Consider the following 27,036-nt stretch of genomic DNA (forward strand, 5'->3'; position numbering starts at 1 on the left):
TTTGTTGGTCAGGTTGAAGGATTGTAATGTATAAATTTAGTATTAAAATGTCACCAGGTCTTTCACCAAACAGTTTTAATGGTTTGCAGAAGCATAATAGTAAGACTATACTGATTATTAACATTTTAATATTGCATAGCCAGAGTTTAAATTCCTGTATGAGATGGACGTTGTTCGAATAAATTGCTGTTAGCAGCAAAAAATGTTTATCCTGTATAATTGCAGTTGGTAGCTTAGAAATTGTTTATCTTGCTTTTTATTTTCAGGTTTTATTGACATATTTTCAAAATCAAAGGACCGGCTTGGGTTTCATTCTGGAAAGATCCTGAAATTTCTGCACCGTAACCGGATATCCAGTAATGTCATTCCCTACCCCCAATTGGAATGCTCCAATAACATCTGTACAATGCGGGCTTCTGTGCTGAAGGACTATTTGGATAGGATTCTTAAGAAAGAAAAAGGTATAAAAATTCTTGCAGTTTTCATAGAAAGCAGTCCTCCAAGACTGTCCACAGTTCTATTTCCATACATTTACTTTAAGTACGACATCAGTACACTTAACATTTAAACTATGCAGGAAACAAAATTAAAGCTTAATCTGTTTACATTCATATATCATTATTTGTTTAGGGAGAAGGGTACTTCTAATCAAGTATTGTCCATATTAGTTTGGGTAAAGTGGCAGAATAAAATAACCAATTTGAACAGAAATATATTAAGGTACTCAAACTGTTACAAGGCTGATATTTGTTGCGTCTATTTTTGCTACCCGCTATTGTGCTGTTTGCTTCCTCTAAGAAGTCTCTTCATGCTTTGCTGTGGGTCTAGCTTTGGCAGTTGAGTGCTTGGACCCCTTGGTATTTCTTGTATATTGTGTAGGTCAGTATAAAAGTAAATTTGAAATGATACACAATGTTGAGTTACTCCTAGTACAATGATGTTTGTCCTAATTTAATACATTAACATATTTTGGGTTGTTCATTTTTCGCAACTGCCATCTGTAACTATTTACTTAAAAACCTGGGGTCACACTTTTTTTCATCCAGTTGTATTTATTTTAAACGCAGGCTTCTTAATTTAATTTTTTACTCTTCCTTCATAAATTCAGAAAGCAAATAATATCAGCAAAGTAACACAATTGAAAAGCATAACATAGTAGAGGGTGACCTTATCCGTAGACAACACTGAATTAAGTTCTTAGTGGGCCTTTTGCCTCATGACACCATTAAGTAAGTAAGTAAGTAATCTTTATTGCATGATTAATTAAAATCTTTGCAAAATCGTACATTAAAAATTAGGTCACATATACCAATACATTTGTTAAAAGAGTTTCAATATACTTCGGCAGAGAAACCTTTGTTATGTGGCGTTCCGCAGGGCTCGGCACTTAGTCCATTGTTTTTTAACGTCTACCTTTCACCGTTGGCGGAGGTGGTTGAATCCTGGGGGGTCAGAGTGATCTCTTATGCGGACGACACTCCGCTTGTGTTTTCATTTAGAGATCGCTCTGAAGGCAGTTTGTCCAATTTTCGACAATGCCTGGTTAACATCTCCTCCTGGATGACTACCAACAATCTGAAACCTAATGCGGATAAGACTGAGGTCCTATTCTTTAATCAAAAATCGCCTCTCCCGGCCAAAGCATGGTGGCCTGTTGAATTGGACCCTGCGCCGGTTCCTGTTTTATCCGCACGAAATTTGGGCTTTCAATTTGATAATGCCCTGTCTTGTAAGACCCAAGTTAATAAAGTTTCAGCTGCATGCTTTGGTAAATTGCGCATGATTAAAAAAATCTTTCCTTTTCTTCCGCTTGACTCACGGAGAACTGTGGTCCATGCATTAATCATGTCCCATCTGGATTATGCTAACAGTCTATATGTGGGAGCACCGGCCTATCTGATTAAGCGACTGCAGATAGTACAGAATGCCGCGGCCAGGCTGATCTGTAACATCCCTTATCGCCATTCCATTACTCCACATTTGGCTAAACTTCACTGGCTGCCTGTGTCCTATCGTATCCAATTCAAAGCACTGGTCATTGCGTTTAGGGCACTTAATGGTCTGGGCCCTGCCTATTTGAGACACAGGCTGAAACCGGTCCAGTCGGTGCGTGTTCTCAGATCCAATCATCTTCGCCTATTACATGCTCCCCGTTTCCGTCTTTCTAGAACGGGAGGTCGGGCTTTTGCTGTGGTTACTGCTAAACTCTGGAATCATCTGCCTTTGGACTTGAGGTTTATGACATCAGAGTCACTATTCCGGTGCAGATTAAAAACCTGGCTATTTTCTAATGTCTAGATTTCACTATGCCTCTTATGGTTGACTGCTGTCCGTAGCGCCAGGACACCCCCGTTGGGGGTAGCCGTGCACTTTATAAGGTTAAAAAATAAATAATAAAAATAAATAAATAAAATATACGTTACAGTAAGAACAGTTATAAGTTTTATCAAATTGACTGAGGTAAAAACAGAGAAGTAAAAAAAAAAAAAAACGAAAAAAACCTGATTTAACTATTCTAATTGTTGTCAATGTCTGTAATGCAGTGCCTTGCATTGTGCTCCATTAGTATCTGATTATGATTTCCAGTTAGAACCGCGGTTTAAAAGTTGCCGCTTCTACCATTTGAAATCAGATCTCTGTGCGTGATCTGTTATATTACAGTTAAATTTGACATAGCTTTTGCAATATTAACAAATTTCACCAATCTGCGTGCTAGTTGGATATTACTTCCATCAAAGCATGCATGGTGGAGAAGTGTGGCTCACTGGTTAGAGGCGGCAGACCCTGAAGCAGAGATCGGCCCGGGACCAGGGTTCAATTCCCGACGCGGACTCGATAATTCTCGCCGAGGTGCCTACGCTAAGCATGGGTCCCACTCTGCAACTCTGGGCAATAGCTTGCTTAATCTCCACAACGGCCCCATCAGCGCCGGGGATGCCTGGCTTCACCTTGGAGGTGCCCAGGAAGGGACCATCTCACAGGGAAAGCCAGGACGGGTTCCCCAGCGGTATACAGCGCCAGGACACTCCGAGATGGAGTAACAGTGCGCTTTACAAGTATACTTACCTTTAGTGCTTGCCTGCGGGTTTGGATCCCTCATGTTCCAGGCTGGTTTTAGTAGCAGTTTGCGCTCTTTGTCTAAGCCTCTGCAGCTGCACAACAAATGGAGGATAACGTTTTTAAATTCGCCACAGATTTTTCAGTTTGTGGATGTGTCTGACCTTTGCCAAGGGGAAAGGTGCTGGTTGACCGGTAAAACACCCATCCTCAATTTCAGATATAATTCCTTTGCAATCTTTGAGAATCCTGTTCCCTGGTAGGTTTGTGGCGCGGCCCTTGTGTAACTCTGAATGACAAACCACCCGTGAGCTCTTTTGGATAGGGTAGATTTGTCTTCTTCCAAAGACAATAATTTTACTGTTTTGTTTACTAATTGTTTAAAAGTTTTCTGTGGGCCATTGATCTCCCAGAGCTCCTGTAGGGCTAAATGGTTTATTGCCGAGTGTAGGTAGACCGCAGCTGGATTGTCTTTATTTTGGTTCATCTCTTTCCATAGGTATGAGTTCATAGAACCGTTCTCTGCTCCCTTTATTTTGTACCAGCACTTTGCATATGCCCCCTTCCGTGCTACTTGCTGTTTTTGGAGGCCAAATTCTAGTCTTAGCTGGGCTGGAGAAATGTATTGGGGGAGGTTAAAAATTAGTCAAATTGATTTCGACACTGCATTATCCAGAACTGGTTCGTCTCTTCCTCTCATGCATTCACTTCCGTAGGTGATGGTAGGAAGCAATTTTGCTTGAAAGACTTCTAGAAGGGGCGATAGATCAGGGCCTGTTATTTTGTGCATTATTAGTTTTAGTGCTACTGCCAGTGCAGTCCCTCTTGTTCTGATAGTCGATTTGTGTTGTCTAAAGGAATCCTTTCTGTCAAAAGTGATACCCAGATACTTGTAGTCATTGACCACCTCCAACAGTTTGCCATGAAGTTCCCAGCGACGATGCCCTTGTTTCCTTTGATTTATGATCATCACTTTTGACTTCTCCAAGTTTTAGCCCATTTCTATCTGAAAAGTTGCTTGTGATATTTATAAGGTGCTGAAGGCCAACTGGAGTTCGACTGATCAATATTAAATATTAAATTGTCTGCATACAGCAGGTTTGATATTGTTAAGCCTCCTAGATTTGGGGCATGGTGGATGCAGTTGTCAAGCTCTGCTGACAAATCGGACAGGAAGAGGTTGAACAGAATCGGGGCAGGAACACATCCCTGCTTCAGCCCCATAGTGGTTGTTATTTTCCTTGACAGGATGTTACCAGTTCCTGGTTTTATTTGGATCCAGGTGTCGGAATGAAGTGCAATTAGTTGGTTCAAAAGTTGCGGGTTATTTTCCAGTCTGATAGCTTGGACCAAAGTTTACCCCGTTCGATGCTGTCAAAAGCAGACGTATAGTCAATAAAACAGACAAATAGTGGCCTCTTGATTTTTACTGAGGCGTTAATTAATAAAGAGAGAGCAAGAATGTTAATTGTTGTCCCTGTACTTCTTTGAAAGCCTGTTTGTTTAATCGTAATTAATTCTCGTTGATGCCCATTCTGTGAGTTCTTCCAGTAATAGAACTGCAAAGTATTTTGCGTCTATGTCAATTAGGGCTATTAACCTGTAATTCTTTGCTTGACTTTTACTGCCTTTCTTGAAAATAGGAGGAATAATAGATCCTTTCAAGGAATTTGGGATTCTCCCCCCCCATCTAGGATGTTTTTAAAGAGGGGACAAAGTTGTTCGGCCCAGTAGTCTGGATCTTGTTTATATAGGGTTGGAGGAATTCCGTTGGGCCCCGGGGCCCATTCTTTCTTGCCCTCAGAGATTTGGCTTTTGATCTGTTTGATTGTGAGTGACATGAGGTTTTCTTCTCCTAAGTTCTTCCATGATTGGACATCGTAGTTGAAGGCCGTAGAGCCTTGGGTAATTTCGTCTGTGTTTTTATTAAAATGATGCTGCAGGTACTTTACCCAATGTTCTGCGGTTATCTGTGAGTTTATTTCATAAGCCCTTGCATTGTCTAAATTGTTCACTGTGCGCCAGAATCTCGCGCTGTTGTTAGATTTGATGTCGTATAGCAGGTTGGCCCATGTCTTCTCTGGAGATTTGTGCCTTATTTGTCAAGCAATTTTGTTCTTTCTAAACTTCAGCTTCCTTAGTTCAGCCTGTAAGCTGATATCGGGGCCTCTCTGATGCAATTTGCAAATTACTCTGTTGATCTCCCTTTTTATTTGCCTCGGGTCATGGGCTTGATTTGTTAGAGGGTTCTTTCTTTGTTCGCTCTTGTCTCCACTGGGTAGACTTTGATGGAAGTCAGTTCCGCTTATTGGCTACTCCTGTGTTTAATTTAGCATTAGCTGAACTGAGGCTTTCTAAGAAGTTCTCTCAGGCCTTGATGTTATCTCCGTCGTTCATTCTATTTTCTTCCCAGCAATTTTTTGCCATCTCCTCGAATTTTTCCAGATCCTTTATTTTATATTTTATTCTCTTTTGGTTTGAGGTTGCTGTTAAATCCTGATTTTCAGTTAAGATGGTTTGCGCTGTACCCTGAACCTCCAGTTTGAGCTATTGTGGCAAATGATCGCTACAATCCATTATTCCAATTTTAAACCCGCTTACTAAGTTCAGAATTGAGAGAGATATGAAGGTATAGTCTATTGCTGAACATGCCACCGTGTTGTGGTAAGTTGCTGCTTATGGGCAATCACCCGGATATCTGCCGTTTAAAGCTCTCAGCCCCCAGACTAGTTGGTTCCATCAGTAGGGATTTAGATACCTTAGTTGGTTTACCCCACTTGCTTTCGTCCACCGGTGAGAACCCCCATTCTAGTAGTTGTTCTTCAGCTGGGTTATCACTACTGCTTTTCCTGGAGAGGGACATGTTGAAGTCTCCTGAGATGATATAATGTGGTGTTATTTCTACTGTCATGATCCTCGTCAATTCTGACACTAGGAATTTTGCATCTATTTTTTTTCTCTCTGGGGTGAATATAGGTATTTACCAATACCACTTGTTGTATACATTTCTTCGGTCCTGCTATCTCCATCTGAATTGCGTTGATCCCATTATTAGATGTGTATTTCATTATCAGTTCTTTAGCTGAGCTTACTGTTTTTATTGAGGCATACGTGGTTAAAAAACCTTTCAGACGTCCATACTTCGAGCTTCTACTAGCTGGTAGGTGATATGATTTGTAACCTTGAAGGTGGAGAGGTTCTGTCCCCCAAGTTTCTTGAAGTAGGATTAGATCGTACTGTTGAAGGTACGTTAATAGTTCTGTAAGCATGATTTTTGACTCTAGTCCATTTATATTCCAAGAGCAGATTTTTAGTTGCGGAGTGTCTTCTCCTTGCTTAAGTCTGTCAATTGTCAGGGCGCATGTTATGACACCATTATGCAATGACAACATCCACTTTACTTAGGTTTGTTAAAACAATATTTACCTACCTCGCTGGTGCTGCCATCGGCCAATGGCCGACGCGACCGTGACAGTTTTTTAAAACTGCCGAAAAAAGCGGAAGCAGCCAACGGGTTAATGGGATTTCCACAATATGATACATATAGCCGTCTTTTTTAAAAAAACAGTCTCTGCGATGTGGGTGATATTTGGTTTCATAAACGTGTGAAGGAGACCGAAAGAAAAAGCACATTGAACTTCAGCTTATAATCAATACTGGGAAATCTTTCATTCAGTCAGCGCAATTTAAGTTGCAAAAGTGATACTAAAAGAGCACCTAAGTTTTACCTAAAAGTTTGTCCATCTAAGTCTTCATTTAGTCCAAAATCTAACTTGCCCAAGTTTTAAAGTACACCAGCTTTCTGGTTGCATGAACTTGAGAACTGTACTGCCCTTTTGTTTTGATATCCATACTCCCCTAAATTCCCATAAATCTAAACCCCTCCTGTCTTGACTGATTTAGTGTAAAGGCTTAAGCCATCAGAAACCTTGTTTTTATTTTTGATCTCTTGTGCATGTTTCTGGATTAGATTTTTGAGAAGGTGTATATCCTTACTGATAAATACTTTTCAGGCACCACATAAGTAGTCTTGCAGTTGTTGAAATGGCTTGGTAGAATTTGTGGCTAAAATCCATTCATTTTTGCTGCATATAAAATGTCCAAATTTAACAAAAATTCCATGTGTAGACGCATTAGGATAGTCGGTGCAGTAATGTGCAGTGTGCGTTATGTTATTCCTTCTGTCCTAAAGACTGCTTTAGCTGCCTCAAATATTCAAAAAATGTATAATAAATGCATGCCAGGGTACATACAGAGCATAGGACCAGCATTGTTTGTCCATATGGCTGTTCAACTGCCATTCACAGTTTGCCTGCTCCAACTGCAGCATGGGGTATTGGGTCAGCTCACTTTAACCACTGGCCCTTGCACAGTGAGTGATGGCGTTTTGCCTCATAACTGGCAGATCTGAATAAAATGAAGTGCATGTCATTGCCAGGACGTCAATGTTTTTTTTCTTCTTTCCATTTGTTATCCTTATTACCGCTTTAAGTTAAGTGTGTGTGTAAACTATGTCTTCAGGTTACAGTAATTTAAAGCCAATAGTACCTTTTCTTTACCGCAGTATGAATCGTACTTTCCTATGATGTGTATTAAAACTAAAATTTATTTCTAGACCTGTTCCTCCTAGGGAACACCGATTCTTGTTCTATAAAAATGATATGCCATGGTTATTTTTTTCTTTTTCTTCTAATATTTTTTGCAAGCATATGCTACCCTGTTTAAGTGTTGTGTTTTTTTTCTTCCTATATTGTGGCATATGTGGCAATAAAAAGTAAAAATAAAATTACTTCTTCCAGTTGCTTTGGAAGGTAATTGGAAAGGTTATTGCCTATGACCGTATCTGTTAAATAGTGAACTTAACAAAAGGAGTGCTGGAGTTGTCACTGAGAAAACCAGTTTGGTTCTGCGCCAACTCCTCTTCTGCATCGTACAGACACTTTACCAAGGTTAGGATACTCCAGACTATGCCTAAGAGGCATGTCCTAGGTTTGCCATAGAGCAGGATAAGGCTGTTAATGTTTAAATTATGTATACACTTGGAATCGCATGTCTGCCTCGGGTATGAAGGACAATGGTACTCTCCAGCTTGCATTCTCTGACTACTTCATAACTCTGAAAGCCTTCTACCACTATGCTCCAAACCAGACATGAAAAATTGACATTGATTTACTCTCGCTTGATTCCTCTCTGTTTTTTTTTTTAGTGTCCCTCTTACCTACCATCCTCCGCATGCTTTCTATTTCTGACTATAGTCTCATGCCTGTCTGCCTCAATCCTTCTTATTGTAATTCTGCAATCGGCTGATACCTCATTTCGTAGATCACAACCTCTCCGCTTTAAATCCCTATACCCGTAATCTAACATTAACTAATCTCTGCCAGTCTATATATCACACCAACCTTTTACCTGAAACCACATGGCCCCCACTAATTATCACACCTATCTGGTATTAATCGATCACAGAGTAACTTGAGTACACGGATGCAAGTTTTCTTGAGATTACATTATAAATCACTATAACCAACAATAACCACTGTACTAACCACTAACCTTGGGTTCCGGTGCAGCGTGCTACCCGCCATAAAGTGCTTCAACGCCTCATCAGGGCTAGTAAGCGATATATAAATCCAATTACTAAATAAGTTAGATTTGTGTACCATGTGTAAATACTGAAGAATTGTAAATAAAGTAAATGCCTCATTGTTCTCTGTAGAGTCTATTCCAGGTCAGAATGGCGAAGAGGATTTTGGCGCATTAAAATCCGTTTCTAAATGCTATACTTGCATTGAATCTTCATCCAATTCTGCCGAGGTTGACAAGATGACAAATGGGGAAACCACATCATATTGGCAGTCTGATGGGAGTGCTTGTTCACATTGGATTCGGTGAGTTGCTGTTCCGTGTATTTGCAGCATAATTTCAACACCGTTTTATTTAACACCAGGTAAAACAACACAGCAGTGTGGCTTGGAAAACATTTTTGCCTGCCAAATCTGCTAGATCTGATGAAGACTGGCACCTTTCCAAAATAATACAAATAGAGCAAAGTCATAATAACCATTCCACTCTTCGTAGTTGCCATTTGGTGCCATATCTTTTGTAATAATAATTGATTTCCATCTGTCTATAACACCACTGCTGAGTTCCTCTAGCAGCAGAACATGTATACTATGACATTATACAAATATGATTCAGTGAGTTTTGAAAGTGCCCACTAGTTTATTATGGCCGAAGACATTAATTCAAATTATAAGGTATTTGGTGAAGATGAAAGATACCAATGGTACTAGGGTCCCTGTGCATTTATATACTTGTTGGGATGATATAAATAGCCACTCTTTGTATAACTGTGCTATACCATGAAATGTATGTGCAATGATGTATTAGCGTGCAACTAGATTAAGATAGCATTAGTTCTTGAGGGGAAGTCTGATACCTATTCATGCAAAGGCACCTGCGACTCACAAATAAATACATTTTAGTTTTGTTTAAATTGCTATCAGGCTCTAGGAAAATCACGTTAGGCTAAGGAGGAATCTTTCTTTTAGATAAAAAGTGCCCACCCAAATATTGTCACTCTTCATCAGCAGATGATTTATCTTGTTCTAGAATGGTCTTGTCAGTGGAGTCTCAACCAAAGTTTGGGAGCTTTTGAAGTCATATTCTGGGATCAGTTTGCAGTACAATGTTTTTTTTTAAATTGTATAGAGGCTAACCCTAAACATATTTAATTTGAGGTGTCTCTGACAAGGTTAAAAATTAAATGAGGCATGCTTTGGGATTTACTATTTACATCCTGCATCCTTAAATCAATATTTTTTAGTGTCATCATGGTTTGCATTATTCTAAGCCGCTATGGCTGAATTGGCTGTCGTCACAACAATAATAATGTCCCTAGGTCATATACTCCCTTACTTGCACTGGGCATAACTAGGGGGAAATGCGGTAGACTGAAAATGTGATCATGCGTGTGCCTGATTGAACATATATAGTTTGTTCTTTTTCCTGCCTTTAAGGGAAAGACATTGAGTCTATGAAGTCAAGGCATTATTAGATGTCCGGCCATATGGAGTCGTCTGCCTCACTTCACCAGTTAGCTAAGTGGATCAGCTAACTCCATTCCACAAGCACTCTAGCTGTCTCTAACTCCCATTACTAAGGGCGGACTCTCACTCATGGGAAAGTATGCCTTGGTGGAAATATTGGATTTGCTTTCACCTGGGCCCCAGTTGCTGGTTGCTGCTGTAGCCAACTGTGCCTGTGGGGATATCGTCTCTGGTACCAGCTCCACGCCCAACTACACTAGCACCTGCAATACACTACTCCTGAGCGAGTTAAGTCACAGATAATTAAGACTCTAGGGTCCTGACTACGAGTTTAGGTATTCTTTAATGCACATGGTAAATCACAATACCACAGGGTATGCCATCCATCGAGTGCGATAAATAACACGTTACAAATTTGTGGGGAATAAAATGTGGATTTCTAGGTTTAACATACTAAAATCCTCATTATACAGTAAATATGGTATGCTTTCCCCTGTTAGATTTTGGCAGGTTTGACCTACTGAAATTTAGGCTTGAGTTATTTAGTAAAATTCCTTCAAACTCGTAATTCTGCCCCATCTGTTAACAGGGGGGTACGCATTGGGTCTAAATTAACCGAGTGGGCAATCACATTCCAGACATCATTATGACAGTTTCAAACACTCCAGGAAGTATTATTCCGAGAAGACATCTATCTCCTAGGACAGTGCATGATTTTTATCTTCCTAATTTTCCAGTTCAAGGGCTAGAAGTTATTAATCATCTGTGACCAGTTCGTCTGATGCCATTATTCCGTTCATTGATTACATTAAGACCTTCCAAAATCTTCTTTTTCTGACCATCTAGAAAACATAACGTTTCTTTGTTTTCAACTTCACAACTGTATCTCTGCTACAAAAGACTTGTAGACTACCTGAGCAAGACCTTTTTATTTTTTGTGTCACATCCGCTACTGAACTCTGTCATTGTGTAAGCCACAAAGAAGAACCATATTATGGCACTTTCTTCAAAACCTCCTGATAAGGAGAGAAAACGTAAAAAAAAGTGTGGGTCGGAAAATCTCCAGGACTTTGACATCAACAAAGCTGAAGAGTGCCACTGTTTTTCTGGTCTGGTATGTTAGGGCCTTATGGGACTCTTTACAACACTTTGTAGAAGACGTTCCTTTGTGTGAACAGGAAAGACTTTGTGGAGAACTTTAAGGCATTAGGGTCTCAAATCAGAGAGTGCTGTTACAGATGTTTTGGATTTGGTTGTCTAGGGTTACTGTCTTTCTTTTTTCATTTTAAATCATTTTATTGACATTTTTAATGCCAAAAGTAACATTTGCAACTTGGCCCATAGCTACAATTTTAGTTAATTGAGGCTTTCGTGATAGCTTTGACTGAATGTGAATGAAGAAATGCAGAACATAAACAATGATGTGAAGACAGTGCAGGCTGTTGATCTGGAGAATAAGGAGCACAAGAAACAAAGTTACAAGCCTCGTCAATGTCACTTCTCCAGTATTAGGGTGTCTTTCATAGATTCACATGCTTGAATATTCCCCGTCGTCGGAGTGGGAGTCCCAAGGTAAATAAAATAGCAATAAAATGCTAAATACATATATAATCATATATACATATACATATATATATATATATATATATATATATATATATATATATATATGGACTACGCTGCCCACAATGCAACAAACTCGGCATACGGGAAGCCAATTAATATAATGGGCGGCGAGTCATGCACGTCATTTTTGTTTCCTGCTCACGAGGCCTCTGAAGAGATGGTGAAAGTCCATCGAAACGCGTCAGGCCACAGGATGTATCACGGAATCGGAAGCTGCCTGTTTCTTTTAAATAAGGATGTTTCCTTCATCGCAGTGTTGTGCGGCCTCAAATGCGGGGCATTTTTTGGTATATATATATATATATATATATATATATATATATATATATATATATATATATATATATATATATATATATATATATATATATATATATATATATATATTCAGAAGAAAAAACCTGAAATATGTATAAGAAAAGGCATAAACTGCCTACCCAAAATTCTACATAGGAATGCATGGGGAAGGAAAAGACCATATGCAGCCTATCCTTGTTATTATGTTAGTCCAAACTGCGGCCAATCGGGCGACAGCAGCCCTCTAGAACCTTCTCCTCAGAGCTCAGCACCTCAGATTTTCTACCGCACGTCGTGTGTAAGGTAGTCTCCCTGAGCTCTGCTCAGTTTTCTCTACTCTTCTGCTTTTGCCTGGTGTTTTATCATGTCTTCAAGTAAGAAGCCTCTCTTCAGAGCTTGTTCTTCATGTGGAAAGCTTAGACTTTATTCAGAGGATCCACACAGTAAGTGCATTTACTGTTTATACCCGGACCATGAAGTGGGAAGTTGTAAGTTCTGTAGAACTTTCTCCACTAAGACTTTAAAAGATAGGGAAGGCCGTTTACTCCTTTGGCTTCAGAGACTTAAAGATAAGGAGCATGTTCTTTCCGATGCTGAAAGCCTCATGTCTGGCCATTCCCACGCAGCCTCAAAAAGAAGTAGTGTGCAGGAGTTGCTTTCTCCATTCTTAAAAAAGAAGAAAATGACTCTTTCTTTGGCCCCTGCAGTGTCTCCACCTCTTCCTCCTACTTCTGGGCCCACGAGACCTGGCTCTCAGGCTTCTGCTGCAATTTCCACAGGTGTTTCTGTGAGGAAAACTGTTGCTCCGTTGACGACAGTGTCGACGACTGTTCCGTCGACGAGATTGGCTGTCTCTAGTACCTTGACGACGACGGTCACGACGACACTGGCTTCTGGGTCATCTACGGCCTTTCCGTCGACGTCCTCGCCGTCGACGATGAAAGTGATCCTCAGTTCTAAGACTGTGTCGTCAGTCATTCCTATTTTGTTGTCGACGAAGAAAATTCCGTCGACGGGTAAATCATCGTCGACAAAGAGTGTGAAGATGTTCGCTCCGTCGACGCCCTCGACGACGAGTGTTCCGTCGACGAGTGTTCCCTCGACGGGTGTTCCGTCGACGAAGAAGAAGCCTTTACCGTCGATGAAGGTCCCGTCGACGGCTACGTCAACGAAGGTCCCGTCGACGGCTACGTCGACGAAGGGAAGGTCCCGTCGACGGCTACGTCGACGAAAGTTCCGTCGACGACTCCATTAACGTCGTCGGCGGCTGTCGTGTCGACGAATTCACCGTCGACGACGTTTTCGACGACGACCAAATCCAAAAGGTCTTCCTCGTCATCGATGCTGACTACGGCGGGATCACTGCCGTCGACGATGGAGTCTCCAGCTGTGCAAACAGTGACTTCGCTGCCATCTGCATTTGCCTCTCTTCTTTTGCTACCACTGTCTTCCACCGCAAAAGAGAGTCTTAAGGTTCCAAGTGCGCAACTCTCACTTCCTGGTGATACACTGCCTCCCTCACCTTTGTTTGCTACTGACTCAGACCAGGAGTCTGAAGTGGATGTGCATGAGTCTTTCACTGATGCTCAAAGTCCGTCGGATTTAATTATTAAATGCCAAGAATTCAGCAATGATGAGGAGGAACAATATGGCCAAGACGAACAGATGCCTGTTCAAATTCCTACTGCGACGTTGCCTTTGTCGCTCATGTTAGACGACTATAACAGACGTTTCCCTCCATCGCCACAAGTATCTGCTGATCCTTCCGTCTTAATGCCTACGGCGGAACCGTCATTTGCTCCATTCGTATCTCAGTCACCTGAAGTTACTGAGCGGCATACATCCATTCAGATACACACTATTTTGTATCAGGATGAGGAGGAGGAGAACCCACCTGATCGAGAAGATGGGGAGGTAACGGATGTGGATGCTGATGATAATATGGCGGAGTGGGATGACTATCGGGCTCAGACACAGTCCCCATCTCAAGTGCCACAAGGGGATTCTCCTCCAGTTGATATTGCCAGTTTCCATCAGCTCATGGACAGAGCAGCTCAATGTTTTAAACTGCCACGAGTTCAAAGAGAGGAGGATTGTTTCCTATATGATTTTAAAAGTCAGCCATTCAAGCAGATTCATACTGTGCCTATTATTGATTTCATCTGGGCTGAAGGTGAAAAATTGATAAACACCAAATTCCTTGCATGCCCAATTGCCAAGATTGGAAAAGAAGTATAAGGCGCCTGTAGGAACACCAGCTTGCCTCATTGGGCAACCGAAGCCGGATTCGGTTGTTACACAGGCAGCCCAGCGAGGATCCCGGAATCCTGCATCCACGATCACAGCGCCACCAGACCGTGAAGGCCGTCGCCTTGATGCGATAGGCCGCAAGTTCTCCACAATGTCATCCACCACAGTGAGGGCGGCTAATGCCATGGCCATTTTGGGTCGTTACGACCGCCAGATATGGGCAGACATGGCACCTTATGTGGCTATGCTTCCGGATGCTTCCAAGACGGAGGTGTTGCAACTTCTCCAAGAGGGCGAAAGAACATCCGAAGAACTAATTGATTGTGCAGTTGATGTGGCCTGCACAGCTTGCGGGAGCTGCTGTCTTACGAAGACAAGGCTGGTTACGCTCCACCTCCTTCCGTCAGGAAGTTCAAGCAAAAATACTTGATATGCCTTATGATGGCAAATCACTTTTTGGGGCACACATTGATGAGGCACTGCAGTCCATTAAAAAGGACACGGAAACAGCACGTGCCTTGGGAACTCTGCAATTTAAGAAGCAGCCCTTTCGGGGTGCTCGAGGACGAGGCACCAACTCTAATTTTCGTGGAGGAAGCAATCAGTATCGCCCCTACAATCAAAACACCCAGCGTTACTCCTATAATCGACAGCAGTCGTCTCGCCAACCACCAACCAAGAATTACAGAGGGAAGTTCGCCTATAGGGGATCTTCCAATAAGAGACAATGACTTGCCTTTGACCCTACCAATTGGAGGTCGAATCTCTCTGTTTGGTTCTCAATGGTCCTCCATCACCACGGACCGTTGGGTTCTGGACATTGTAAAGAACGGCCATGCCTTAGAATTCGTCGAAATCCCTCCTCCGACTCCACCTTCCGGTTCACCTCCTCCGCACCTCACGGAACTTTTCCATCAGGTTTGCCTTCTGATTCAAAAGGGTGCAGTAGAGGTAGTACCAAAGTCTCAAAGGGGGGAAGGGTTTTATTCCCGTTTTTTCCTGATCGTCAAGAAGAACGGAGAATGGCGACCAATTTTGGACTTGAGAGCGCTCAATCAATATCTCAAGAATCAATCCTTCCTCATGCTAACGCTTACAGACATCTTGCGTTTGCTCTCAGTCGGAGATTTCATGGCTACGATCGACCTCAGGGATGCCTACTTTCATGTCCCAATACTTCCAAGTCATCGGAGGTTCCTACGATTCCAGGTGGGGCATCATGTTCATGATACCATCCACAAAAATAGGAGGAAATAAACCTGGGGCGTCCGTTGGGGTATAATAATTAATCTTGCCGATCTTTAGATGTTGCCTGATCTGAAGCCAGGCCTTGTGGGCAGCATGAAGCACCTTGAAACGAGTTTTTTTTTTTTTATAATACCTGGGCTCAAGGATCATAAAAAAAGTTATTTCTGTTGCAGAGCCTAATAGTAATATAAAAATATGTGGTATATCTTCTATATTTTTGTCTTTAGCTTCCTTCCATATCTTAATTGTGGGGATTTGTGAGGTCCCTGGTAGGAAATGACTATTACCAATACAAGGTACTCACATTCGACCTCTGGTCTGCACCAAGAACGTGTCCAGTGCATGACTGTGGTGGCAGTGTATTTTAGATGGTAAAAGATTTTTGTCTTCCCATTGGTGTCTGACTTGTCAACGCCTCAAGCAAATGCTTCAACAGCTACAAAAAGTAGATTCCATCCTTCACTGCCTGGGTAACAGAAGTCAATATCCTGCAAAATCCATCCACCATCTGGAAGTGATCCTAGATAACATGAAGGCCTATATGTATCATTTGGAGTAAATATTATTATTTATCTGTCTGAATTGTGTCACAATCTTCAAAAGAAGAAGCATCCATTAGCCAGACAAACTTCATCCTTACGAGGATTGCTGGCATTCTGTATTGTCCTGGTTCCACATGCTCACCTTTTCAAAAGACCATTACAGCAGTTGCTGAATGACTAGCGGTGCCAATACTCCAGCAGATATGAAGAATGGCTTACCTTTGCCTCACTCTTCTCTCCACACTAGTGGTGTCATTTAAGAAATCTTCTATGCTGAGTATATTTCCTTGGAGACAGTCCAACCGAGGCCATCAGATGCCCCGTTAAAGTTCTGGTGGCGGGAGGGTGGGGGGGTGGGGTTACAACTATGGAGCACCTTAAAATACCAGGAACATGTGGCACAAGATATCCCATCACATCAATGTTTTGTAGCCCATAGCAGTCCATCTGGATCTCAGAACATTCCATCCTGCCTTCAGGACAACACTTTGCTTGTTCAGAAGGAAATCTCCGCAGTTATGCATTATCTAAACAATTTAAAGGGACTATGGTCGATGGTAATGTTTCAGGAAGAGCAGCTGATGTGGAAATAGCTCATAGTTGGAAGCTACAGATCATGACAGTACTCCTCCTAGGTGTTCAAAATACAGAAGCAGATTCTCGCAGCTGCTTTACAAGAAAATCGGGACCGGTTTCTACGTAGCTCTGCAGTGGACTGGGACTTGCTTCAGTTAGACCTCTTTAATGTAGAGAACTAAAAATGTCCAGACTTTCCCTCCAAGTACTTGACCCTGGCAATACTGGTCCACTGCCTTTCTTCATCTGTTGGAACGTCGATGAACTTTTGATTTTCTGCAGAAGTTGTGGCCAGACCCTTCATCCCAGTCTACCGTTGTGGAACTTGGCGACTTGGATCCTGAACTCCTACAAAAGAGAGGGTTAAATCTTCCTCAGCGCTACATAGAAGCTTTAAAAGAAGCCACAAATGGTTCCACTAGATCTTCTAAGGACTTCAAATACAATTGATTTAAGTAAAGAGGAATCTTTATCCCACCAAGTGTCAGGAAGAAGCAATACTTTCTTCTCTCCTGTATGTGGCAAGGTTGGTGATCTAATTCTCATAATCAGAAACATATCCCATGGTTATTATTGCTTGGTGGAAAAGAGATTCATACACTCTTTTTGTTTTCCAGAGTCCTGGTCATCAAGTACTCAACCACTTACGAGAATTTGCCCTTTGTTACAGTAAAGCATTGGTCTTTAATGTTTATGGGTCCTTTGAAACCATTCACAAGTCTTTGCTACACCAACTCTTTTGGATATCAGTTTCCTTTGTGGCTACTTCATCAGCATGCACAGTTGGCGAAATCCAAGACTTATTTATGTTCCCATGAACTATATGAAATTGTCTCCTAAGGAGAACTCATGTTACAGATAAGTAACTATTGATTTAATTCTGCTTCCTCGCTTAACCTTGTTAATGAAATGAATAGGGCTAATTTGTCATGTACCTGTGCTACTTTTTTGTTTCCTGTTTTGTGAATTTTGTACCTGTGGTTATTGCTGCGTTATTTACACAGTTATTTATTTGGAGTTTTAGTATAGAACAAACATAACCCTTTAGGGTGACAGAGCATTTTACAGAAACTGTACAAAGGAACATAATAGGGGATAGGGAGCAATATAAAAACATTAGATATGAGTACAATAAATACAGAATACAAAATATATATACACATGTGATATTGGTAGGACAGGAGGGAAGGGTACAATAGTGTAGCATGGGTCGGGCCTAAAACATATTCCGGAGCAATAAGAGGCAGATGACACCTAGGCGGGCAGAAACAGTCAGATTAGTCGGAAACAAGTCCAGGTTCTCAGTGTGCGAGGAATTTGTTAGAAAGACATTTTTTTACTTCTTTCCTGAAGACTAATGTGGATGGGTTGCATCTGATCTCAGTACGGAGAGAGTTCCAAATTTTCCAGGTGATTCCGGAGAAGGATCGATAGTAGGTTCAAAAAAAGAAATGTGTCTTAAGAATAAAGGAGCTTGTGCTTCTAGGGGATCTGTTTCCACCCGATAGGGTCCGTTTCTGGGTCAAGTAGGAGAGGGTATTGTAGTGTGGTGCTTTGTGGGTCATTAAAGCAATTTTGAAGTGAATCCTGGCATCGAGGGGTAGCCATTTTAGAGCAAGGAGATCGGTTGACATGATCTCTCTTTAGGTCTCGGCTGGTAATGCGCTAAGCGCGTTCTCGCCAGAGAACTATAGCTGTCGTCTCAGCCGACAACGAGCTGGAAGTGGAGACAAGACCTGGCCACGCACGCAGTGTTGTCCCATAGGATAACGTTGCGCGCGTGAACTTCTGCCGACAGCATGGCAGAAAGGACGGGATCGCGACGCGCGCCTCCTGGAATGCAGGGGGAGTTTGCAGAGTTCGCAGCCCTCTCAGGAATGCTCTGAGCAAGAGCTGCTTCTAGGGGCCGACCGCACTGCATGCCTTTCCTGTCTCGCTGGTTGTTTCATACCGCCTTAAAATGTTAATCTAACCGGTGAAAGTACTGCATTTGATTTACAGTATGATCTTGCACTTATTTCTTGGACTGACATTTTTGACCAACATCATTTATCGTGTCTTCAGTCAGTATATCGGATTGTAAAGCCGGATTAAATATTTCCCTCTAACGTGTACTGCTTGCATTAAACTTTCAGAAAAGGCATAATTAAACGGGTAAAATCTAAAAACAAGCCGGATTTCAGTTTGGAGGAGATTAAGGAAGATCGTGACAGTGTCCCCATCAAGCACAAGGCTTCATTCAGCGGTGTAGTAAACTGCGGTTGGCCGGAGTGAAACCAACCCTGCAGTGACTGACTCCCAGAGTATTTGCGCCTTTATTTATTTAATAACACTGGCGCTTTAATTTTTCTCGCTGTGGTTACATCTGATTACATTGCCGTTTGAAGTGCAAATATTTTTTATGTTGCTTTCTTGATGTAAGATGCATGCTCTTTAACCTAGCCTGCTAAACAGCACTTTATAGTATTATGCATCTTTTGCTGTAGTACACGAGGAGTGGGCAAGCAAGGGAGGCAGATGAGCACTGGCTTCCGTTGACGTTCCTTGCTGATTTTAGTGTCCAGGCTAAGGGCACAGAAAGTAGCTGCTTTCTCATCTCGGACGCTTCTTCTTTTTTCCGGATAAACAGCATCGTTCATAAATGCTGATCCTCGGATTTGCCATCTTGATGCTTTAAAATGTTGCTTTGTTTACCTCCTACGTGCTCCATGCCCCTTATTACTGATTTTCTGCCCCTCACTTTCAGTCATGTGTTGTATTGCACTCCCACTGCTCCTGATCGTGCCTGCTGTATTTTTCCTTCTGCTGCACATTGCCTTACAGTTGTGCTGTCTGACCCCCAGTGTTGTGTGCGCTGTTTGTTTGCTGTGACACCTGCCTCATTTGTTTTGCTTATCAGAACCCATACCCACCCCTTTTCTATTTCATACTTCGCTCACGGCACATTGCCTTACAGGGATTGAAGCTTAGAACTGTTCTAGACACGGGGGAGTGCGTGACTCCCTGAGCAGTGGGTCTGTGGAATGGCGTGTGTGGAGGGGGAGCCCAGGATGGCTTTTAAGTTGTGGTAAGTTTAGGGAGATTGGCAGGGGGCCTACACTTAGCTCCAATGGAATGGCCATTACAGGTATCCCCAGGCCCCGTACCCACAACCATGTTGTCCCTCCTGTCTCCTGGGGCGATTTACGGCTCGCAGGCTGACCTCAGCCCCGGCCTGGCCGGGCAGGGACAGGCAGACAGGCCAGTTCATCATGCCAGGTGGCCTGATGGCTTCCCCTAGTCAGCGGGGGAGTGCCCTTGACAGAGCAGGGCTAAGCCCAGACATCTCTCCTCTTGGGATGGTCTGTAAACATCCGTGGTGGTGATGTCCTGCAGATGCTGTCTGACCAACTCCATAATTTACAACAAGGGGTGGTGATGGACAGAGTCTCTGAATTAAGCAGAATACTCTCACCCAGTCAAGAGATCAGGGCTAGATCCAACACCGTTTTTTAGCTCATTGCACCATCCCAGTTTCAGAACCTGGCTGTATGCAAATTAGTCTGTCCCTGGCCCAGTGCATCATGGGAACAGGGCAGACCAGACTACAAAAGCCAATTCTTACACTGGGAAGGAAACAAGCTTCCGGGGACCGGTTTCTGGCATTTCAGCCGTCTTCGGCCCGGCTTGCTTGAATCCTGATGGTGCAATGAGCAAGGGACTCACATCTGAGTATACCCTTCCACGCTTAGGGTGGACAAAATAATTTACAACAAGGGGTGGTGATGGACAGAGTCTCTGAATTAAGCAGAATACTCTCACCCAGTCAAGAGATCAGGGCTAGATCCAACACCGTTTTTTAGCTCATTGCACCATCCCAGTTTCAGAACCTGGCTGTATGCAAATTAGTCTGTCCCTGGCCCAGTGCATCATGGGAACAGGGCAGGCCAGACTACCAAAGCCAATTCTTACACTGGGAAGGAAACAAGCTTCCGGGGACCGGTTTCTGGCATTTCAGCCGTCTTCGGCCCGGCTTGCTTGAATCCTGATGGTGCAATGAGCAAGGGACTCACATCTGAGTATACCCTTCCACGCTTAGGGTGGACAAAATAATTTACAACAAGGGGTGGTGATGGACAGAGTCTCTGAATTAAGCAGAATACTCTCACCCAGTCAAGAGATCAGGGCTAGATCCAACACCGTTTTTTAGCTCATTGCACCATCCCAGTTTCAGAACCTGGCTGTATGCAAATTAGTCTGTCCCTGGCCCAGTGCATCATGGGAACAGGGCAGACCAGACTACAAAAGCCAATTCTTACACTGGGAAGGAAACAAGCTTCCGGGGACCGGTTTCTGGCATTTCAGCCATCTTCGGCCCGGCTTGCTTGAATCCTGATGGTGCAATGAGCAAGGGACTCACATCTGAGTATACCCTTCCACGCTTAGGGTGGACAAAATAATTTACAACAAGGGGTGGTGATGGACAGAGTCTCTGAATTAAGCAGAATACTCTCACCCAGTCAAGAGATCAGGGCTAGATCCAACACCGTTTTTTAGCTCATTGCACCATCCCAGTTTCAGAACCTGGCTGTATGCAAATTAGTCTGTCCCTGGCCCAGTGCATCATGGGAACAGGGCAGACCAGACTACAAAAGCCAATTCTTACACTGGGAAGGAAACAAGCTTCCGGGGACCGGTTTCTGGCATTTCAGCCGTCTTCGGCCCGGCTTGCTTGAATCCTGATGCACTGGGCCAGGGACAGACTAATTTGCATATAGCCAGGTTCTGAACTGGGATGGTGCAGTGAGCTAAAAAACGGTGATGGATCAAGCCCTGATCTGTTGACTGGGTAGGAGTGTTCTGATTAACTCAGATACTCTGTCCATCACCACCCCCTTTTTGTAATTATTTTGGCCACCATGAGTGTGGAAGGGTATGCTCAGACATGAGTCCCTTGCTCATTGCACCATCAGGATTCAAGCAAGCCGGGCCGAAGACGGCTGTAATGCCAGAAACCGGTCCCCGGAAGCTTGTTTCCTTTCCAGTGAAGAATTGGCTTGGTAGTTTGGTCTGCCCTGTTCCCATGATGCACTGGGCCAGGGACAGACTAATTTGCATATAGCCAGGTTCTGAACTGGGATGGTGCAGTGAGCTAAAAAACGGTGATGGATCAAGCCCTGATCTGTTGACTGGGTAGGAGTGTTCTGATTAACTCAGATACTCTGTCCATCACCACCCCCTTTTTGTAATTATTTTGGCCACCATGAGTGTGGAAGGGTATGCTCAGACATGAGTCCCTTGCTCATTGCACCATCAGGATTCAAGCAAGCCGGGCCGAAGACGGCTGTAATGCCAGAAACCGGTCCCCGGAAGCTTGTTTCCTTTCCAGTGAAGAATTGGCTTGGTAGTTTGGTCTGCCCTGTTCCCATGATGCACTGGGCCAGGGACAGACTAATTTGCATATAGCCAGGTTCTGAACTGGGATGGTGCAGTGAGCTAAAAAACGGTGATGGATCAAGCCCTGATCTGTTGACTGGGTAGGAGTGTTCTGATTAACTCAGATACTCTGTCCATCACCACCCCCTTTTTGTAATTATTTTGGCCACCATGAGTGTGGAAGGGTATGCTCAGACATGAGTCCCTTGCTCATTGCACCATCAGGATTCAAGCAAGCCGGGCCGAAGACGGCTGTAATGCCAGAAACCGGTCCCCGGAAGCTTGTTTCCTTTCCAGTGAAGAATTGGCTTGGTAGTTTGGTCTGCCCTGTTCCCATGATGCACTGGGCCAGGGACAGACTAATTTGCATATAGCCAGGTTCTGAACTGGGATGGTGCAGTGAGCTAAAAAACGGTGATGGATCAAGCCCTGATCTGTTGACTGGGTAGGAGTGTTCTGATTAACTCAGATACTCTGTCCATCACCACCCCCTTTTTGTAATTATTTTGGCCACCATGAGTGTGGAAGGGTATGCTCAGACATGAGTCCCTTGCTCATTGCACCATCAGGATTCAAGCAAGCCGGGCCGAAGACGGCTGTAATGCCAGAAACCGGTCCCCGGAAGCTTGTTTCCTTTCCAGTGAAGAATTGGCTTGGTAGTTTGGTCTGCCCTGTTCCCATGATGCACTGGGCCAGGGACAGACTAATTTGCATATAGCCAGGTTCTGAACTGGGATGGTGCAGTGAGCTAAAAAACGGTGATGGATCAAGCCCTGATCTGTTGACTGGGTAGGAGTGTTCTGATTAACTCAGATACTCTGTCCATCACCACCCCCTTTTTGTAATTATTTTGGCCACCATGAGTGTGGAAGGGTATGCTCAGACATGAGTCCCTTGCTCATTGCACCATCAGGATTCAAGCAAGCCGGGCCGAAGACGGCTGTAATGCCAGAAACCGGTCCCCGGAAGCTTGTTTCCTTTCCAGTGAAGAATTGGCTTGGTAGTTTGGTCTGCCCTGTTCCCATGATGCACTGGGCCAGGGACAGACTAATTTGCATATAGCCAGGTTCTGAACTGGGATGGTGCAGTGAGCTAAAAAACGGTGATGGATCAAGCCCTGATCTGTTGACTGGGTAGGAGTGTTCTGATTAACTCAGATACTCTGTCCATCACCACCCCCTTTTTGTAATTATTTTGGCCACCATGAGTGTGGAAGGGTATGCTCAGACATGAGTCCCTTGCTCATTGCACCATCAGGATTCAAGCAAGCCGGGCCGAAGACGGCTGTAATGCCAGAAACCGGTCCCCGGAAGCTTGTTTCCTTTCCAGTGAAGAATTGGCTTGGTAGTTTGGTCTGCCCTGTTCCCATGATGCACTGGGCCAGGGACAGACTAATTTGCATATAGCCAGGTTCTGAACTGGGATGGTGCAGTGAGCTAAAAAACGGTGATGGATCAAGCCCTGATCTGTTGACTGGGTAGGATTGTTCTGATTAACTCAGATACTCTGTCCATCACCACCCCCTTTTTGTAATTAGTCTGACCAACTCCAGCGGACACGTCACACCACATCCCAGGTCCAGGCTCTCCCAGTGCTGCCGCTCACGGGCACTCCCCCCCCCCCCCCCCCACCCCTCTCATGAACAAGGGGACAGCAGATGGTTTCTTGAGCAAGGCTGAGACAGTATGAACGTTTGTATCCATTTATGCTACCATTTTTTCCCCAACGACCGTCCCCAAAAGGCATAAAAAGTGCATGGGAACGTTCTTCTGAGAAATTTTATTATGCTGTGCTGACAGTGGCGTCGCTATCAATGGTACAGCAAGTGCAGTGATACCGGGGGGCAGGGTTGTTAAGGGCCCACTGGGGAGAGGATGTGGCCTACCAAGCTGGGGCGGTTGAGTTCAAATCTGGGGAACCGGGTTCGAACCTCGACAATGACGCCATCATTCTGTGATTCTGGAGAAATCATTCAATCTCCCCGTGCCTAACAAACTCGTTTTTAGTGCGCTGCACCTCTTGACAACAAACACTGTGTTTTCCCCTCGTTCCCAGGTGCCAAAATGTAAATGTTGCCGTTTTTACCTAAACAAACGCCACCTGTAAACATGATTCAAGGAAAATAAACCAGTGGAGTTTGAATAATGGCAGTATCCTAGCTTGGTGTAAACTCCTTCGCGAGTCACAATGAAGCAGGAGTATCTTGGTACCCTTATTTACACTGCATTCTATGTAAACATATGTATCAGTGTGCACATTTTCACCAGGAGACCCCCGGCGAGGGCCTCTCACAGTGCACGATAAGTGAAAGCACTGTACAGGAGTAGTGAACAGGCTCAGCTTCATTCACAAACAATTTTTGTATACCAATTGCAATTAAAAAAAAAATTAATGCAAAGCATTGTCATTTACAATGCCAGTAACTCAAAGTTTAATGCTGTGAGACCTATTGCATTGCAAATGCTTGTTTTGATAATGTGATCAGCCTAGAAGCTGCATTCAATGTAGCCTGCAGTGATGCAAGTGAGGTTTTCAGGAGGCCCAAGAGGGTCCTGCTACCATTGTCTAATTTTGATAAAACAAGTTCATGAACTGCAGTTGTGAGGTCTGCTGCGGGGAGGAAAGGTTTCAGTTCTCTACGAACATGCAACTGATGGTTAGCTCCCCTGGCTATAGTGCTTATGTGTGTTTACATGGAGAGGTCTTTGTCCAAGGTTATACCTATTGATTTGTCCGGGTCAATGATGTGTAAGGTGCAATTCAAGGCAGTGAGATGAGGGAGCCAGTCTTTGACGATGGGGTGGTGGAGGGTGAAGAGATCAGTAGGAATTTAGTTTTAAGGGCATTGAGCTTGAGGTGGTTACAAGTCCACCAATTTAGCATTTTTGTTAAGGCGTTGTTGAGGGTGTGGATGTCCTCATGGGAGTGGATCTTTATGTACAGTTGGATTTCATCAGCATACATGTGGCAGGAGATGGGGGAGAGTTTGAGGAGTTCAGTTAGGGACTCCATGTAATAGCTTAAACAGTGTAAACAGAGGATAGAGCCTTGGGGAACACCCAGTGATAAGGGAGACTGATCATAATTTTTTTTATTGATTAGAATGCGCTGAGATCTGTTGTGTAGAAAAGAGGAGAACCACTTTAGCATAGTGCTGGAAAGGTCCATCCTATATTCTAGAAGGGAAGCGTGGTTGATGGTGTCAAAGGTGGATGACAGATCCAGAAGGATCAGGAGGCAAGATTCATTCTGGTTGAGTGAACATAGAGCATCGCCGCAATGGGAACCATAGCAGTTTCGGTGCTATGACCTGATCGGAAGCCAGATTGACAGTGGTCAAGGAGTTTGAATTGTTCAATGGGATAGTGAAGCTGTAAGTGCACATATTTCTCTAAGAGTTTGGCCGAAGAAGGAATGTTGGAGATGGGGTGGTAATTGTTGGGGGTGCCTTGTGTGTGCTATGTCATGCCTATATAATTGCTAAAGAAAAAAAAGTAGGGAATGTGGATAATGTTTAATGCCTAGCTACAAGTGTTTAACTTTCTGTTTATTGCCATATACATTATTATCAATAACATAGGTTGTTTCTTGAAAAAACTCTCTAGAAATTCTCCTGGATCATCATTTATTTTTATGAATGCCATGATGTTCATTTAAAAAGTACTCGACCTTTTTTATTCAATTCATAACCTTTTGAACAACAAACAACTGATTTAGATTTCCAATTATTTATTAAGACAGAACGCATACAGTTACAATATGTCTTTCAGTATCCTACCCCAAAACCAATATGGAATTTCATTGTGCCCAAGAAAAACTGTGCTCATAATGTATATTTATGTACAACACAGACTGAGCTTGTAAGATAGGTGTCTTGTACAGGTATATGTCGGTGAGAGAGTGAGGACCTACACTAATTTCATGATCACTTAAAGACCAGCAGTGTATCACACCCACCATCCACAGCGAGAACTCCTTGTGAAATGAATAGAATAGCAGGATTCTAATAGCTGAACCCTAGAATTCATAAAGCATCAACATGTACACAGTAACTCATACCATGTTGGTCTCTGCATTTACAATGGTTTGTTTCCAGTAAAATTCCAGGAATTTGTGCATCTCAGGGGAGGCTGCCTAAATGAAGAACTGAGCTTAAAAACATAAATCTATTCATAATACACAATTTCCTTTTAAGTTCTCGGATTGCACAATATTGCTGCTGGAAAGTGACTATTCCTAAGCAAAGTATTCATCCACTCTTTTTTTCACACAGATTGAAAATGAAAGCAGATGTTGTATTGCAGCACCTCTCTATTGCTGTGGCATCAGGCGACCAGAGTTACATGCCTCAGCAAGTTGCAGTGGCAGTTGGAAGAAATCCGAACAACCTGCAGGAGGTTCGAGATGTTCACATACCCCGCAATATGAATGGCTATGTCACTTTGTTGGAAAATGCCAACATTAATCAGCTCTGTGAGTCCATATCTAATGTAATGTGTGTGATTTTGTATCTGTAAACAAATGTTGAACATATCAGTGGAATAGTCTTTTTTACAGCTGAGTGAGATGGTTATTGAATCATGGAAGAAATTACCTTAATGGCTTTCCTTTTTTTTTATGTGGATCACGTAGAATACTTCTACAGTGATCTGCCTGGAGCCTATGCTGCTGCTTTCTTACATATTTTTATTTTTATTTATTCTCTAATTTTAACTGTTATTATTTGGCAGTTTATTTTTTCCAAAAGTCTCTTCCCGATTCCCTCTGCATGCGCCTTAGTTAAGCTAGACGTCCTTCCCACCCTCTGGTGCCTGATGTCGGTCTGTCATTCCAGACCGAAATTAGCATGTGGCACCTATGCCATCTCTACCATAGTGGTGCTTTCAGAGTGAACTATTGATTATGACATTTTTTGCCAGCCTACCACATTGTGTAAGTAATGGTTGAGCCTCCAGCTTGACCAGGAGTCTCTCCTC

The 27,036-nt window shown here is 43.2% G+C and overlaps 1 protein-coding gene across 1 annotated transcript in view; it reads left to right on the forward strand.

Annotated features, from left to right (window-relative positions):
• The window catches only part of ZZEF1 (zinc finger ZZ-type and EF-hand domain containing 1), a 1,627,273-nt gene that overhangs the window by 94,602 nt on the left and 1,505,635 nt on the right, over window positions 1-27,036 (forward strand). Inside the window, exons 3-5 of the mRNA XM_078679684.1 lie at window positions 267-461; window positions 8,774-8,945; window positions 26,334-26,533. Of these exons, the coding sequence (XP_078535810.1) occupies window positions 267-461; window positions 8,774-8,945; window positions 26,334-26,533 (567 nt within the window). The remainder of the gene's footprint in view (window positions 1-266; window positions 462-8,773; window positions 8,946-26,333; window positions 26,534-27,036) is intronic.

The sequence above is a fragment of the Lissotriton helveticus genome, chromosome 3_1 (genome assembly GCF_964261635.1).
Source record: "Lissotriton helveticus chromosome 3_1, aLisHel1.1, whole genome shotgun sequence".
Lineage (NCBI taxonomy): Eukaryota > Metazoa > Chordata > Amphibia > Caudata > Salamandridae > Lissotriton > Lissotriton helveticus.